This window comes from Salvelinus alpinus, chromosome 9, assembly GCF_045679555.1.
Source record: "Salvelinus alpinus chromosome 9, SLU_Salpinus.1, whole genome shotgun sequence".
Taxonomy (NCBI): Eukaryota; Metazoa; Chordata; class Actinopteri; order Salmoniformes; family Salmonidae; genus Salvelinus; species Salvelinus alpinus.
The window spans coordinates 10,387,077-10,405,878 of record NC_092094.1 but is presented as its reverse complement, the minus strand read 5'-3'; the positions used below and the strand labels follow the sequence as shown (position 1 = coordinate 10,405,878).

The 18,802-nt window shown below is 43.6% G+C and overlaps 1 protein-coding gene across 1 annotated transcript; it reads left to right on the top strand.

Moving 5' to 3' along the window:
* Positions 1 to 11,380: 11,380 nt before the first annotated feature.
* Positions 11,381 to 18,382, top strand: LOC139584288 (lamina-associated polypeptide 2, isoforms beta/gamma-like). Its single transcript, XM_071415953.1, has 7 exons — positions 11,381 to 12,027; positions 12,441 to 12,558; positions 12,840 to 13,007; positions 13,271 to 13,383; positions 13,605 to 13,711; positions 16,078 to 16,491; positions 16,559 to 18,382. Exons 1-7 carry the CDS (start codon positions 11,794 to 11,796, stop codon positions 16,569 to 16,571), a joined length of 1,167 nt encoding a protein of 388 aa, XP_071272054.1. The 5' UTR covers positions 11,381 to 11,793; the 3' UTR covers positions 16,572 to 18,382.
* The last annotated feature ends 420 nt before the right edge of the window (positions 18,383 to 18,802 follow it).

Genomic DNA, 18,802 nt, shown 5'->3' with positions numbered 1-18,802 from the left:
CACCTGTGCGTCTCCAGAGCCCTGTACACACTGTTCCTTCTCCCCGTACTAGTCCTGATGTGCGTGCCCTCAGCCCGGTACCTCCAGTTCCGGTACCACGCACCAGGCAAAGAGTACGTTTTGAGAGTCCAGTGTGCCCTGTCCCTGCTCCCCGCACTAGCATGAAGGTGCGTGTCCTTAGCCCGGTGCCTCCAGTTCCGGCACCACGCACCAGGTCTACAGTGCGCCTTATCCGGCCAGAGCCATCCGTCTCCCCAGCGCCATCTGAGCCATCCGTCTCCACAGCGCCATCTGAGCCATCCGTCTCCACAGCGCCATCTGAGCCATCCGTCTCCCCAGCGCCATCTGAGCCATCCGTCTCCCCAGCGCCATCTGAGCCATCCGTCTCCCCAGCGCCATCTGAGCCATCCGTCTCCCCAGCGCCATCTGAGCCATCCGTCTCCCCAGCGCCATCTGAGCCATCCGTCTCCCCAGCGCCGTCTGAGCCATCCGTCTCCCCAGCGCCGTCAGAGCCGCCCGTCTGTCTCGAGCCGTCAGAGCCGATAGTCAGTCAGGAGCCGCTAGAGCCATTCGTCAGACAGGATCTGCCAGAGCCGCCAACCAGACAGGATCTGCCAGAGCCGCCAACCAGACAGGATCTGCCAGAGCCGCCAACCAGACAGGATCTGCCAGAGCCGCCAACCAGACAGGATCTGCCAGAGCCGCCAGCGAGCCATGAGCGTCCAGAACCGTCAGCCAGCCATGAGCGTCCAGAGCTGTCAGCCAGCCATGAGCGTCCAGAGCCGTCAGCCAGCCATGAGCGTCCAGAGCCGTCAGCCAGCCATGAGCGTCCAGAGCCGTCAGCCAGCCATGAGCGTCCAGAGCCGTCAGCCAGCCATGACCAGCCAGAGCCGTCATCCAGCCATGACCAGCCAGAGCCGTCATCCAGCCAGGATCCGCCAGAGCCTTCCGCCAGCCAGGATCCGCCAGAGCCTTCCGCCAGCCAGGATCCGCCAGAGCCAGCCAGCCAGGACCTGCCAGCCAGCCAGGATCCGCCAGAACCTTCCGCCAGCCAGGATCCGCCAGCCAGTCTGGTGGTGCCCCCCATTCTGGTGTTGCCCCTTAATTTAGGTGGGGTTATATGGAGGGTGGTCATTTTGAGGAGGCTACGAAAGCGGGTAGTGACTAAGAGGGGATGGGAACCACGCCCAGAGCCTGAGCCACCACCGTGGTCAGATGCCCACCCAGACCCTCCCCTAGACTTTTGGTAGTGCGTCCGGAGTATGCACCTTGAGGGGGGGGTTATGTCACGTTCCTGACCTATTTTATGTTATTTTTGTATATGTTTAGAGGGTCAGGGCGTGAGTTGGGGTGGGCATTATATGTTTTGTGTTTCATTGTTTAGGTCACTTGTAATTAGCCTTATATGGTTCTCAATCAGAGACAGGTGTTTGACGTTTTCCTCTGATTGAGAACCATATATACAGTGGGGCAAAAAAGTATTTAGTCAGCCACCAATTGTGCAAGTTCTCCCACTTAAAAAGATGAGAGAGGCCTGTAATTTTCATCATAGGTACACTTCAACTATGACAGACAAAATGAGAAAAGAAAATCCAGAAAATCACATTGTAGGATTTTTTATGAATTTATTTGCAAATTATGGTGGAAAATAAGTATTTGGTCACCTACAAACAAGCAAAATTTCTGGCTCTCACAGACCTGTAACTTCTTCTTTAAGAGGCTCCTCTGTCCTCCACTCGTTACCTGTATTAATGGCACCTGTTTGAACTTGTTATCAGTATAAAAGACACCTGTCCACAACCTCAAACAGTCACACTCCAAACTCCACTATGGCCAAGACCAAAGAGCTGTCAAAGGACACCAGAAACAAAATTGTAGACCTGCACCAGGCTGGGAAGACTGAATCTGCAATAGGTAAGCAGCTTGGTTTGAAGAAATCAACTGTGGGAGCAATTATTAGGAAATGGAAGACATACAAGACCACTGATAATCTCCCTCGATCTGGGGCTCCATGCAAGATCTCACCCCGTGGGGTCAAAATGATCACAAGAACGGTGAGCAAAAATCCCAGAACCACACGGGGGGACCTAGTGAATGACCTGCAGAGAGCTGGGACCAAAGTAACAAAGCCTACCATCAGTAACACACTACGCCGCCAGGGACTCAAATCCTGCAGTGCCAGACGTGTCCCCCTGCTTAAGCCAGTACATGTCCAGGCCCGTCAGAAGTTTGCTAGAGAGCATTTGGATGATCCAGAAGAAGATTGGGAGAATGTCATATGGTCAGATGAAACCAAAATATAACTTTTTGGTAAAAACTCAACTCGTCGTGTTTGGAGGACAAAGAATGCTGAGTTGCATCCAAAGAACACCATACCTACTGTGAAGCATGGGGGTGGAAACATCATGCTTTGGGGCTGTTTTTCTGCAAAGGGACCAGGACGACTGATCCGTGTAAAGGAAAGAATGAATGGGGCCATGTATCGTGAGATTTTGAGTGAAAACCTTGAAGATAAAACGTGGCTCTGTCTTTCAGCATGACAATGATCCCAAACACACCGCCCGGGCAACGAAGGAGTGGCTTCGTAAGAAGCATTTCAAGGTCCTGGAGTGGCCTAGCCAGTCTCCAGATCTCAACCCCATAGAAAATCTTTGGAGGGAGTTGAAAGTCCGTGTTGCCCAGCAACAGCCCCAAAACATCACTGCTCTAGAGGAGATCTGCATGGAGGAATGGGCCAAAATACCAGCAAAAGTGTGTGAAAACCTTGTGAAGACTTACAGAAAACGTTTGACCTCTGTCATTGCCAACAAAGGGTATATAACAAAGTATTGAGATAAACTTTTGTTATTGACCAGATACTTATTTTCCACCATAATTTGCAAATAAATTCATAAAAAATCCTACAATGTGATTTTCTGGATTTTTTTTTCTCATTTTGTCTGTCATAGTTGAAGTGTACCTATGATGAAAATTACAGGCCTCTCTCATATTTTTAAGTGGGAGAACTTGCACAATTGGTGGCTGACTAAATAATTTTTTGCCCCACTGTAGGTTGGCTGTTCACACTGTTTGTGGGTGATTGTCTCCTGTGTCTTCCGTGTCTGTGTCTGCGCACCACACGGGACTGTTTTGGTTGTTCGGTTCGTTCATTTATGTAGTCTGTTCCTGTTTGTGAGTTCTGCGTGTTTTATGTAAGTTTCATGATCAGGTCTGTCTACGTTGTTTGTTATTTTGTATAAGTCAAGTATAGTTCGTGTCAGTGTTCGTCGCTTGTCAATAAATCATTATGTCAACATACCTCGCTGCGTATTGGTCCACCGATCCTTCTCTCCTCTCCTCGTCCGAGGAGGAGGAAGACGACAGCCGTTACAATTATTGACATCTTTATTCCTTACGATCAAGATCATAATTTTTTCATATAATATCATCTCTTCAACTACATGTAGGCAAAGGTCTCCAGCCATGCACGCCTGACAGTACTTTTATTATCAGCTATGGCAGATCCACTCTCCAATTCATTTCTTCATTGAAACATTTAGGCTAGAGCTATGCCAAAAAGGGGAGAGTGGGGTAAGTTTAAGTGTTTTTTTTTTTTAATTCAGCATCACTCCCTCAAGGGAAATATAGTATTCTTTCTAACAAAGATGTCTACCTATATTTCAGGATGTTATGTATCCCTGGAAATAATCAGAATCCATGTAAATATTACAGTTTTGAAAACATAGCTTGTTCAAAAAAAGTTGTCTCTTGGGTAGGAGGTAAGTTGAGCCGCTGGACAGGGTAAGTTAAACCACCTACAAATGTATGTACTGAATGAAATATTACCACTACCTTTTAGCATTGACTTAACACCTAACAAAAACTTAACACAGGCCAGGCCCTGTTATTACCTCATATCCCATCGATAATGCCTTGCATTATGCCTGGGAGGAAAACACTTCAATTTGCTCAACTTGCCATTGGCTCAACTATTGGTTCAACTTACCCCGTGGCCATTGTCTCTGCTTACCCCAAGGCAAACATTTTTACTATATTAGCCCACACATCTACAAGGATGCACTTTCATGCTAGGTTTAGGACCTCATATTGAAGCTTATAGAGACCCTAACTTATGTAGAGAACAATCTTAAAATTATCTACTTTGGTTAAGATTACAAGCATCATGAAACCTCTAACACAATACATTCATTTGACTTGGTAAAAAAAATCTGTTTTTTGGCCCTAACTTGCTGACCACTTTTTCCATGTAGTTTCCCACTGGGCACCGATGTCAGTTCAACGTCTAGTTTTGATTAACATTTTGGTGGAGTTGTCAACTAATGTGAATTCAATGTGAAATCAAGAAAAAAATGTCACCATATCATTGGATTTAGGTAAAAAGTTGGGTAAAAAAAAAAAGACAATGCCCTTTCGTTGATTACTTTATGCAAATCAGTTATCCACGTTGATTGAACGTCATCACATTTTTGGGGGGTTGAAATGATGTGGAAACAACGTTGAGTCAACCTGTTTTTGCCCGGTGGGTTCTTCCTTCACAGACTCTATGAAATTATGACTTCTTCCTAAATATTTGGACAAATCATAAATGTTGTTTATGGTTTCCTAGAAGCAAGGGTGTTGAGCAACTTACCCATTTGGCTCAACTTACCCCACTCTCCCCTACAGTGAAATGATAAACACATTGAGATGTTGACATCTCCCTCGATCTGGCCCGGTGTGACTGTGAGTGGTGCTTGTGTTTCTACTGAATGCTGGTTGATGAATTAGGTAGGGTTAACAGTGAGGCTCCAGACTCCAGGACGACTGGTGGCCTGCTCCCGTGGAGGGCAGACTTGGGTTCAAATTCTATTTCAAATATTTCAAATACTTTGAGTGTTTGCCTTAGCCTGCCAGTAGTGCCAGATGGTGCCAGGGTTTGCCGTTTTGGGGCTATTCTATTGGACTGTTAAGCCAGGTGCACTCAATCTAGCCCAGCTCAATCAAGCCCAGCTCAATCAAGGCCATCTAAAGGATTTGAAATGGATTGTATTTGAACCCCAGTCTGCTGCTCCCAGAGGGCCGCTGGGCCAGGCTTGTGAGCTCAGAGTCCAGGCATCAAGGATGGAGAGCAGAGGATGGAGAGAGAGGGAAACGGACAGAGCCAGAGGGCAGGCTGATGCCATGGCTGCCACTGGCATATCACAGCACAGGAGTCTTTTGAGAAAAGTATTTTGCTCTTTGGCTTTTCCACGCATCTGCCGGGGCCAGGCCGGGGCCTGGTTCTGTAACGGTGTTCATTCAACCATGCGAGGCGACCGGTGGGCAGCGCAAAGAAACTGAGCAGAAGCTGGTCTGACTGCTTGCCCTGCCTGACTGAGGGTTCCTGGGCCAAGTTAAGCACGGAAATATTTATTTCCTGTTAATTCAAGAGCCTTCTAGGTTACCCTCTCTCTGTTCATCCTGAGGTACCGGCCAGCCACTCGGTTCAACCGTGTCAGTCAGCCACAGGACTGTAGGCTATGTATGGTCAACTGGATTCGTGGCTTGGTAAAACCATGTAGCGGCAGGTAGCCAGGCAGTTAGAGAGGCGAGCCAGCAACTGGAACTGGAGGGTTTGCCAGTTTAAATCCCTGGTCCGACAGGAACAAATCTGTCAGGAAGGGAGCTGGCAGGGTTGCTGGTATCAATTCCTAGATGCCATTGCCTGCTGTTGTGTTCTTGAGCAAGACACCTACAACCCACCCTCACAACAGCTCCCCGTTGTCCCAGTGTGGCAGCCCCCCACACTGCCAAATAAAACAAACTGTATTTGTATGTGTGTCTTTCAAAGGGGTTGGGTTAAAAGCGGAAGTAACAATTTTGGTTGGACCTTGTGTGCAATTCACCAATAAAGTGATCTCAATCTTAATGTAGGTCGGCCATATTAATTTATGTTTGTTCAGTGAAGGTTTGAGACATGGTTAAACCATGTTTAGGTGAAGGGTTTAACTGTTTGTCTGAATTACCGTTGAGAATTTCAGTGATAAATTGCTTACACATCTGTTGTTCATTTTCAATAACATTTAGCATGCTCAGAATCTCCATTGAAATAACTTTATAGTCCAGGACTAGGAGTAATCTCTGTCCGGGAAACAGGCCCATATAATTTAATCGAAGACTCTTTAGCTATGTCTATTATATCAGCTGTCGCCTATATAAGGAGACGTTCACTTAGCAGGGTGGTTTTTTGTTGGCCAGAGTAAAAGTTCCCTTAATTGTGCTGCAGGTATTGAGTTGCTGAGGGACGCTGGGAGGCTGAACGGCATAAGGTTGTCTCGGAGAGCCAGGTCTGTGCTGGGGGACACGAGATGGATTTATGTTTGGTCAGGGCTGCTGGGCTGGTGATTGTGTTTGGCGTACAGCACTGTAGCTCTCCTGGCACCGGCTATGCTTAGCTATGCACATAGGGCCCGTGATCTCTTAAATTACAGCAAGGAGGATAAAAGATTTACAGGGTTTAAAGCTCTAACTCCTGTACTAATGTCTACTGGGATGTGAGCTGGGAGTCAGGGGTAACTTTAGGTCCTGTATTCAAAAAGTGTCTCAGAGTAGGAGTGCTGATCTAAGATCAGATCCCCTTTGTCCATGTAATCTTATTGATTATGATCCTTGATGGTAAAACTGATCCAATATCAGCACTCAGTGAGTCTTTTGTGAATATGGGCCTAGATATTGAATATGTATTGGGTAGTGTTGACCCTTGCATAGTATTTATTAGATATGACTCCATTACACTAGGAATAGACATTGGGTTCACACTTCAGTTTTCCTCTAAAGGGTGCTAATTTTAAAAACTCACAAAAGCTCTGACGAAGGCCGTGAGGTCGATACGTAAAGCTTATTAAAGAGCAGTGATACTATCAAGAGCAGTGATACTACCAAGAGCAGTGATACTATCAAGAGCAGTGATACTACCAAGAGCAGTGACACTATCAAGAGCAGTGATACTACCAAGAGCAGTGATACTACCAAGAGCAGTGATACTACCAAGAGCAGTGACACTATCAAGAGCAGTGACACTATCAAGAGCAGTGACACTATCAAGAGCAGTGATACTATCAAGAGCAGTGACACTATCAAGAGCAGTGACACTATCAAGAGCAGTGACACTATCAAGAGCAGCGACACTATCAAGAGCAGCGACACTATCAAGAGCAGTGACACTATCAAGAGCAGTGATACTATCAAGAGCAGTGATACTATCAAGAGCAGTGATACTATCAAGAGCAGTGATACTATCAAGAGCAGTGTGCGGGTTTCTTATTTTTTCTAATTTTATTCAACTGTTACCATGCACCTGCAAAAAAGATATCTCAGATGTGCCTTTTGAATTTGAATCCTCTAAATTACCTAACACGTCATGCCATACCCTGCCGGTGGCCTTGACAGGGATTTTTTTAAATTAAATAAAATATTCATTTTGAGACTTGAAAGTTCACCTAACATTTGTCTGAACTGAAGAAACCCTGTGCAGTGCACACAGACATGAGCTGTGTTTTCTGTATTCGACAGCCAAACAAAACTGGTATAAAACATTTTTTTAAACTATAATAACAATAATGCAAGTATATGGAGCACTTAGTTGGTATGGTGCCAATGAGTGGAGAGCCATATGAGCATCAACAGATGGGCCAAGAGAGAATCTCAGTTTCCCCTGCAGAGAGAAATGTCCACAACTAAGTGTGTGTCCTTTATGTACAGTTAGTTTGAATTGTCAACAGACGTAAATATACTGTGTGAGCAGCAGACTGAGTTGAACCACCACTGGATGGCTGGATGGCTGTTCTTAGGCCAGGACACACAAATCTCCTCTTCAGCTCCTGTGAAACAAAACACAGTCAGAGTGCCGGAGCCCTCCCACCCTCCCTCCATCCTAGCTCCGTACCTCCCTCTGGAACAGGAAACGACAGGGTCTGATCTTAATTAGCTTGGCAGTTATGAATAACATCCTCAGTGGATTAAGGGGATTGTTGTTGTTGTAGGTTTGTGTAGGGAGCAAGGAAAATGTCTTAACAACCAACCATTCTGATTCAGTTATTGTATAGTGATGGTACACACACATGCACACACACACCTTGACTGTGTATCCAGTGCCACGGAACTGTTGGAACCCACCAAGGCATGATCAGGATCACACAAGGGGCCATATTCAATCAAACATCAAACCCAGTAAATGGGAGATTTGGGATACCAGAAAATGGGTTAGTAGATCACCTGTTGGTTACACACATAACTAACATAGTGTAAAGAATGTGGACTCCACTTGTAAACTCTATTCCTTGTGCAATGTACCCAGGGCCAAACCTAGCCTTTTGTGGGCCCTAAGCGATTTTTGTTTGGAGGGGCCCCACCTCACAGGTATAACATTACCGTGCCCCCACCCCTCTTGGCAGTGGATCCTTTTTTTCCAGTGTTACATTTATTTCCTGCAACTTCGCACATTTTGCCATCGGATGTAGAGAAAATGTTTCCGTTTTATAACTAATTTCATGCAATTCTACACATTTTGCCATGAGGTGAAGAACTGCTGATGCACTACCAAATTTTGAAATTGCATCTTGTGTTTTCTACTTTTGTAACTCTCAACAATAAATTGAGAGTGAGGTCGGCCACTGGGAGAGTGAGGTCGGCCACTGGGAGAGTGAGGTCGGCCACTGGGAGAGTGAGGTCGGCCACTGGGAGAGTGAGGTCGGCCACTGGGAGAGTGAGGTCGGCCACTGGGAGAGTGAGGTCGGCCACTGGGAGAGTGAGGTCGGCCACTGGGCGAGTGAGGTCGGACACTGGGCGAGTGAGGTCGGCTGCCTTTTTTGCAATTATTTTCCATTGGACAAAAGATGTAACCCACAAATGTTTGCTTAGGTTTTTTTTGCCAAACTAACAATGTCTTACTGTATTTAAATTATTTTATTTGATTTCAACTAACTTATTTTTTAATTCAATTAAGTTAATTAATTCAATTAAGGTCGGCCACTGGGAGAGTGAGGTCGGCCACTGGGAGAGTGAGGTCGGCCACTGGGAGAGTGAGGTCGGCCACTGGGAGAGTGAGGTCGGCCACTGGGAGAGTGAGGTCGGCCACTGGGCGAGTGAGGTCGGCCACTGGGCGAGTGAGGTCGGCCACTGGGAGAGTGAGGTCGGCCACTGGGCGAGTGAGGTCGGCCACTGGGCGAGTGAGGTCGGCCACTGGGAGAGTGAGGTCGGCCACTGGGCCCTACGCGTAGTCTGCATATAGGCAGAGGCGCCACTGAATGTACCTGGTTGTCTCCATGCAACATGTAAAAGTGCTTTCATCAAGTTCAACCATTTACATTTTACATCTTCTATCAATTTCACCAGTATTTATTTTGTTGTGTCAGTGGAATTGGATCAGACACATTCACTGGGTGGTAAAAGGTTGAGTTTTCCTATGCTCCTAACGCAGCGGCGGTTGGCTCGATTGGGATTCAGAAATGCTTAAAATCCAAGATAAACTGGACCAAGGACAGAGTCTTATGTTCAACATTTTTCCAAATGATCAAAAAATTCATTGGATCTTTGAGTTGGATTTCAGTCAAGACCTCATCCGAGTCCCCACCCATCATGCTGTTACATTCTTGAATATGGAGACTTTCTGAGTATATGAATCTTATCTGGGCTCATCTGAGACTATACAACTGTATTTATAAGGTTTATAATAATGTTATGCCTCTATGACACACTTAGTCAGGATAATACTAGGATGATAATAACGTGTTGTAAGGGTGTCATAAAAGTCAAGTCTTATAATGCATTATACCTACAGGCTTTAAGTGAAATGTTACCAAACTCCACACAATAACTATATAGGTCACGGAGAGCCTAAACATCTCCCATATCTGGAGACAAACAAATTCATTGACAAAGCTAAAAGATGACAATCAAATACTTTGCATGCTCAGATGAAGGTCTTCATGACTGAAAGCTTGAACTTTATACTCATTGAATGTGCATTGATCTAAGTGCGCAGAGACTCGTCTACAATTTAATCAGGTGGGGAAATTTAAGAGAGGTTCAGTAAGTTCAGTAAGTATCCAAAAGTTAACACCATTGAAAAATCTTTATCTAGCCTCAAGAGGTTACAAACATTCATCCCAAAATATATATTATTAGCTATTCACAATCACTGTATGGTACTGTAGCCTAAGAGAGCAATGTCCTTATACAGTATTTCATTTTTACATGAACTCATTTTGAAAACGTGAACGTTGATAATTGCAGCCTCCACTTTGATCATTTTTCACTGTTATGCTTAAGGAGGTACTTCCTATGATTCTTGGCCCGCTGCGTATTTTCTGTGTAAATGACATACAAAGAAAACTTAAGAGGTGTTTCTCAAGGGCTCAACATTTTTTATGCTTACACCCCATTGGCAAGTCGGCTATGGAAAACCTGAACTATAAACTTCAAGCACTGTATTCTGTGTGGTTTGAGGCTGAAGGCTGAGGTGGGCTGTGGATCCATTGCTTGGTTTCTACGGTAGCAGCAGCATCCCAGAAAGGCCAGGGTTGTGTCCCAAATGGTTCTCTATTCCCGGTATAGTGCACCACATTTGAGCAGGGCCCAATGGGCTCCAGTGCACTATAGGGGAATAAGGTGCCATTTGGGATGCAGCCCAGGTCTAGGGGCAACACTCTGCCACCTCAAACCACTGTCACCATGGCATCATATGGCCTTCACCACCACAGAGTTTAAAGGCTTGGCAACTGGCATGCCCTGAAGACCAGAGCCAGACAGTGGTCAGAAATATTTTTCTATGACTGTGCTCTCTCTCTCTCTCTCTCTGTCTTTCTCTCTCTCAGCTGGTCAAATTAGTCATGGACATTTATTTCCTTGTGAGATAAGGAGTGACCTCTTATCTTACATTAATTTAACATTTATACTTCAGAACGATCTGACCAGCATGTACATAATGTTAAGAATATTCCTATGTACGCCTGTGTCAAACAATGTTTATAACGTTTAATGTAACACTGTTATAACAGCTTTCCTTTGTCACTTATAGTCTGTGAATTGTGAAGTGCTTAGGGGACTGCTCTCACAGAACACTGGTTTAGAGACTCAACCATATAGTGGATAACACTGCCATCTTCAGATGGGGATGCAGAGTTTCATCATCATCATCAGTGTTATAAAATTGTAAATGACCTCTCATGTCATTATAAAGGACTTTTAAACTATACCAAAAATCAATCTGGGCAGAAATTCAGACGACATACGTTGTTGACTGCTAACTAGGCCTACTGATGTTGAAGCTCCTCTTTCTTTGTGGCAGGTGCATCTGTTATTTTCAAGACCGACCAATCACCATCTAGTTTATATTTCATTGCGGTCTACCGTCCAATAGCTCTCCTCTTTGTTGCCTTGGCTTGGTATTAACTGGTTTACGACTGCGGACAGACAGACGCAAATAGGCCGGGCTTTAATTAATAGGGCCTTACAGTTCTTTAAATAGTTTTAAATCCGTATTTACTTGTTCAGTTTAAATATACAATTAAATTGCATCTGTATTTTTGCTAAATAATCGCAGCCTGAGACAAGCGATCGGAGGTGATATTATCTGAAGATAAAAAATAAGTAACTAAAACGGATAGCTAGTTCATGCTAGCTAAATTAAATCGCTGGGCGCCAGTCTTTTCATTTGCCGACATTGCTAGCTCTGCACGTTTCCTTGTTGTTGTTGTTAGCGACCGCGTTTGCTAACTGCTACATTTCAGCATTACTTGCTAGCTACAGTTTTTAGCTAGAAGAAAGCAACCAGGCATGGCGGAATTCCTCGAAGATCCGTCTGTTCTCACCAAGGATAAGCTCAAAAGTGAGCTCACGGGCAACAATGTCCCACTTCCCAGCTCCGAACAGAAGAAAGATGTCTACGTTCAGTTGTACCTGAAAAACTTGACCGTTCAGAACAAGAAATGTCCACCATCTATAGACACGTTCTCCAGTGATGAAGAATTGCCTGCCCCTGTAGTCTCCAACAAGAGCCGATCTGGAAGAGTAAGTAATGAAATGTTTATGATATAAATGGTTATTACAGTGCTATGAGTGAATTGATATTATAATCTTAGTCATAATGCATTAAATCACTAGATACCTGTGTTGTAAAATGAAGGTCGCTGTCCATGTGATGTTATTTACACACTTAAAAAGAACAAATGTGCTAAGAACAAATTCTTATTTTCAATGACGGCCTAGGAACAGTGGGTTAACTGCCTTGTTCAGGGGCAGAACGACAGATTTTTTACCTTGTCAGCTCAGGGATTCAATCTTGCAACCTTTCGGGTTTCTAGTCCAACGCTCTAACCACTAGGCTACGGGGTGGCAGATAACGTTAGATAGGCAAATATTTGGTCTCTATTAGATAATCTAATTAACCAGTCTATGTATTGACACCCATAATCAATCCATAGAAAGCTACCAGGAAGACAGACAAGCCTCGCTCAGAAGAAGTGGAAGTCACAGACCTCACCGATGCAAGTTTAAAAGATGAGCTGTTGAAGCATGGAGTCAACGCTGGGCCCATAGTTGGTGAGTCCTGCTTATATCTCTCACTTGTCTAAGGTGTTCTCCTCTCCTTCGTCTGCACTGATTGGAGAAGAGAAGTGAAAGCGAAATGGCAGAAGCCTACTGAGGAATCTGCTTTCACCTCGTCAGTTCTTTCAAACCTGTGCAGATGAAAAAAGGAGACGAGGAGAGGAAGCCACTTGAGACTATGGAGGTGTGTGCGCCAACAGACTCAGACAAACGGAGATATATTTTTAACCACAGTTCACTTCATCCCTAACTGGTTTCCTTTGCCTTTCCCTCAGGCTCCACCAGGAAGCTTTATGAGAAAAAGCTTCAGAAGCTACTGGATACACCTGCAGCTGAGACTACGCCCAGCCCACCTGAAACTGCCACAGTTAACGCTGCAGCCAAGGCAGATGGCAACCAGAACGGCAACACATACTCTGGCCAGTACAGTGACAAGGAGGAAGGTGAGAGCAATCATCTTACCACTGCACAAGAACATGCACAATTAATTAGGCAGCTCACCTATACAAATAAAGTTCATTCAGAGTTGGGATCAATTCCATTTCAATTCAGGAAGTAGGCCTAAACTGAAAAGCAATGAGGAAAATGTTACTTTCAGTCTACTTCCTGAATTGAAATGGAATGGATCTTTTTTACTTTATGATGTTTGACTGTCAGTTTAGATGCCTTGATTCTCACTGACTCATGTTGGCTTTGCCTGTGCCAGATGAGATAGGTACTGCTACGGAACCAGAGCCTGTTCCTGTTGTGGAGAAGCCTGTGAGGAGCGGAGGAAAGACTCCTGTCACTGTTAGGAACAGCAGCAGACGGAGCAGCAAGGTAAGTTTTCAAGTTCAACTTTATTTTCCATATAGAATAAATAATAAATAAATAATAATTAAAACATCTTAAAACATACAATGGAAATCAGAGCTCTCACATTAAAACCGCTTTCGTCTTCAACAGCAAGAAAGTTCAGCACAAATATGTACAAATAACATTATCTTCCCCCCATAAACTCCAGCCTCTCAATCATCTGTTGCTATTGTCAATGTTCACAGCTACAGGTGGTGGAGGTGAGCCTAGCAACTGGCGACCAGACCCTTAAGAAGACGAGGGAGAATGTTGAAGAGATTCTCGCTGAGATCCTTTCACCCACAGGCATCAGGTAAGTCTGTTGACATTTCACTTCATCAGCAAAGTAGCCTTGAAGAATGGTTGTTTTTTCCAGAAAGATTAAATAGAATTTTGGAAAAGTACTTATCTTTCCAGTAGGCCTGGCACAATTACTGTATAACCATGTAATCAACCGTTATGAATGAAGACTGTCATGAAAAAAAAATAACTGTCATAACCGCAACAACAACAAAAATGAACTAACAAACAGCTGACTGAAGACGGGATGGCTAGGTATTCGTGTGGTTGAGTCTAGAGGTCGACCGATTACCGTAATTAGGGCCGATTTCAAGTTTTCATAACAATCGGTAATTTTGGATGCAGATTTAGCATTTTTTTTTTTTTTACACCTTTATTTAACTAGGCAAGACAGTTAAGAACACATTCTTATTTTCAATGACGGCCTAGGAACGGTGGGTTAACTGCCTTGTTCAGGGGCAGAACGACAGATTTTTACCTTGTTAGCTCAGGGATTCAATCTTGCAACCTTAGGGTTAACTAGTCCAACGCTCTAACCACCTGCCTCACGAGGAGCCCGCCTGTTATGGGAATGCAGTAAGAAGCCAAGGTAAGTTGCTAGCTAGCATTAAACTTATCTTATAAAAAACAATCAATCAATCAATCATAATCACTAGTTATAACTACACATGGTTGATGATATTACTAGTTTATCTAGCGTGTCCTGCGTTGCATATAATCGATGCAGTGCGCAATCGTGAAAAAGGACTGTCGTTGCTCCAACGTGTACCTAACCATAAACATCAATGCCTTTCTTAAAATCAATACACAGAAGTATATATTTTTAAACCTGCATATTTATCTAAAAGAAATCCAGGTTAGCAGGCAATATTAATCAGGTGAAATTGTGTTTCTTCTCTTGCGTTCATTGCACGCAGAGTCAGGGTATATGCAACAGTTTGGGCCGCCTGGCTCATTGCGAACTAATTTGCCAGAATTTTACGTAATTATGACATAACATTGAAGGTTGTGCAATGTAACAGGAATATTTAGACTGATGGATGCCACCCGTTAAATAAAATACGGAACGGTTCCGTATTTCACTGAAAGAATAAATGTTTTGTTTTCGAGATGATAGTTTACAGATTCGACCATATTAATGACCTATGGCTCGTATTTCTGTGTGTTATTATGTTATAATTAAGTCTATGATTTGATAGAGCAGTCTGACTGAGCGATGGTAGGCACCAGCAGGCTCGTAAGCATTCATTTAAACTGCACTTTCGTGTGTTTTGCCAGCAGCTCTGCTGTTTATGAATTCAAGCTTATCAACTCCCGAGATTAGGCTGGTGTAACCGATGTGAAATGGCTAGCTAGTTAGCGGGGTGCGCGCTAATAGCGTTTCAAACGTCACTCGCTCTGAGACTTGGAGTAGTTGTTCCCCTTGCTCTGCATGGGTAACGCTGCTTCGAGGGTGGCTGTTGTCGATGTGTTCCTGGTTCGAGCCCAGGTAGCGGCGAGGAGAGGGATGGAAGCTATACTGTTACGCTGGCAATACTAAAGTGCCTATAAGAACATCCAATAGTCAAAGATATATGAAATACAAATCGTATAGAGAGAAATAGTCCTATAGTTCCTATAATAACTACAACCTAAAACTTCTTACCTGGGAATATTGAAGACTCATGTTAAAAGGAACCACCAGCTTTCATATGTTCTCATGTTCTGAGCAAGGAACTTAAACGTTAGCTTTCTTACATGGCACATATTGCACTTTTACTTTCTTCTCCAACACTTTGTTTTTGCATTATTTAAACCAAATCGAACATGTTTCATTATTTATTTGAGGCTAAATTGATTTTATTGATGTATTATATTAAGTTAAAATAAGTGTTCATTCAGTATTGTTGTAATTGTCATTATTACAAGTTTTAAAAAGAATTCGTCCGATTAATCGGTATTGGCTTTTTTTGGTCCTCCAATAATCGGTATCGGCGCTGAAAAATCATAATCTGTCGACCTCTAGTTGAGTCCGTTTCTAAGGTAACATGGACTCTTAACAACGTGATGAAACTTTGTTTCTCTTTTCTGAAACAAACCAGGTGTTGTAGCAAACAAGCACACATAGAAATCTGCAAGCAAATTGCAGCAGCACACAGAAATGTAATCTATGGTAGCTCATGCAGTCAGGAGTGGAGGAGAAGAAAAAATGTGTGTAATAATAATATTTAACATTTCTTGCTATTCGAATGGTTAATGCGGAGACTTGCGGTCATTTGGCTGGCCAATTACCGTCATCCAAAATTCCATGACCTTCACAGCTCATTTCAGTGATATTTAAAGCAGTAGATTTAAATTACTTTAGTCACTTACCTCGTCCTCTAATCCCTCTCTCCCCAGCGCCAGCTGCAGGCGACCTATTCGCGGCGCGGCGGGCCGACCGGTGAAACCCAGCAACTACTGGCTGAACGAGTCTCTCCTGGAGCGCTCCATCTATACAGAGTCTTATTCTGAATGCAGCTCCTTGGGGTCCAACGTGCCGGCCAGGCCCGGCTTCCTCTCTGTCCTACTAAAGCTCATGGTACTCGTCACTGTAGCTGGGTCCATCTACTTCGCCATTCAGCACCTCGATGCAGATCAGGTTCAGGCCTTCAAGGGAATGCTAACCAATGCCAAGGGTCACCTGAACAGCGCTAAGGGTCATCTGTGTAGCACGGTTGATAAGATGGTGGATGCCGTGTTCGATAATGTGATTGTGCCGCTGGGTATCGGGGGAGGCAGCAGCCAAGGTGCAGAAGCAGAGAGTGGCGGCAGGTAAGCAGTGCACCCTCTCCACCCTGCTCTTTTTTTTATTGTATTTTTTTAACCTTTATTTTACCAGGTTGTCCAATTGAGGTCAGAACCCCGGTTATTCAACAGACCACCTGGCCACTGCTCTGCCATCCACACCTCACTAGCTCACCACACCCCCTCATCGTCATCCTCTGGTCACCACATTGGAGGACTGACTGACTTTTAATCTGGGCTGGTAGACTATCACCCTGTCCCCTCCTTGTTCGCTTTTCCTCACCCCACGTGAGGAGAGGAGGAGGGGTATTCAACCCAACCAGAAGAGCAGGAGGGGTATTCAACCCAACCAACTCCAGCTTCCTGGAAAACCAACACTGTCTTGCCAAGACAGTCTGAAGAGACTTGTTTTTATTATTAAGTTGTTTTTAATTGTAGTGTGAAGTCTATGTTGTGTATTCTTTGTGTGTGTATTTTTTTAGAAAGGACAGACAAGTCGTATGCATGGTTGTAGTTTTTGAAGGACATGTTTGTAGTTTTTGGAGTGTCTGTGGTGCCAGGTGTTTTTCTGATGGTGAAGTGCATGCACAGTGATAGCACTTAGTGCCAGTGTAGGTGTCCATTACATTTCAATTCCAGTCAATTCAGAAAGTAAACAATTCCAAACGTTCCTCATTAAAAAGCATGGAAGAGAATTGGAATTCCAGTGTACTTCCTGAATCGACTGGAATTTACATGGAATTTACCTCAACCCTGCTTAGTGCCCTCCCACTAATTCAAGCACAAAGAAATGCTATTAATTACGGAAACATTTACAAGTATTTCTGTATTGGTTTTTGAATATACACTAGTAGTAATAATAAAGCTAGGTAGAATAATGGTGCTCAGGTCTATTCTAATCTGCTCTAAATTAATCTGATCAGTGCCGGGAGGAGTGACAGTATCCAATAGTGTAACTTCAGGTCTCGTCACTGTATGAGGAAAAACCCGTATTTTCAAGCTATAAAGGTTATAAAACTGATTTTCTTTGGTTAAATTGCTCGTTTTTGGTATATGCTGCAGTAACTAAGTAAGTGGTCTGACCTTTGAATGGTTCATGATGGCACCTGACTTGACGGGCAGTGACCCAAATCCCAGTATAGCTTTGTGAGTTTGTGTGAGTTTACGTACATGTTTCATTTAGTAGTGATTTGTTGTGCTAAAGATTCCAGATCTTCCAGTCCCATCTACCGGGTCATGTTCAGTAGGGCACCGTAGCAAAATGGGTATAATCCCCTCTGTTTTAATGTGTGTTTTCCCTGTTTGTTGCCTAAGGAACATGACCCAAGACTAGCTGTCTTTTTTAGTGCACCCACACTGCCCTTCTAAGCGGTTCTGCACACTACTGATCTGGGAAGAATAACGTTTTTGCAATAGGTAGTTGAGCAAATATATGAGTTAACAATGTATTCCATTTTGTTACTTGGATTATAAATTGAAATTTACTCTGCCTCATGTACACTTCATTGTCATAGAAGAGGTAACACTAAAGGGCACAGTAAAACAATTGACTGAGGAGAGACAAATGGTAATATTGATAGCAACCATTCATAGAATTTTGATGTCAAGATGTTGAAATTTTTGTCCAGTGTTGAAAACAAGTATTTTTATTTCTGTAATTTTCTAATGTGAATTGTTAATGTTGGTCTTTTGTCTAGGTGAAAGTGAAATTTTTTTTTTTTAAATGCTATCCTAAAACTGAACCTCTGTTGACTTGTGGTTACACAGTGAATATATTAAAGATTCAATGTTTTTGACTTTAATCAGGCAGCTAGCTTCCCAACGATGGACAGATATGATAGGGATTGTGGGGGTAAGGATTTTGAATCTGTTTTTATTTAAAATACTATCAAGAAATAAATGTGGTAATTCAATTGTCTCCCCGTGGTTTTCTTTATTGAGACGGAGTGTGTACTCTGTTCGATGGACAGCTACTGTATTGATATCTGTAAGTGACGATTATGAGAACCCTTGTCTTGCCTGAGACTTGAAGATTTGTGTTGGCTCACTGAGGTAATGCCTAGCATTTAGTTCAGTGGGTTAACAGTCTTGTGGTAGGCGCTGTGCAGACGCCCACAGTCGAACCCAGTTGGTCACATGCATAAAAACACCTCAGAAGGATGCTCTTGTTTGAGAATATTTCAACAAAAACTGAAAACATTCATGCATGGTAAGATGAGCGTCCAACTCAAAGGTGAAAGAAGAGTGTTGAGTGGCATCCTTCAACTTGAATCAAATCAAATTTTATTGGTCACATACACATGGTTAGCAGATGTTATTGTGAGTGTAATGAAATGCT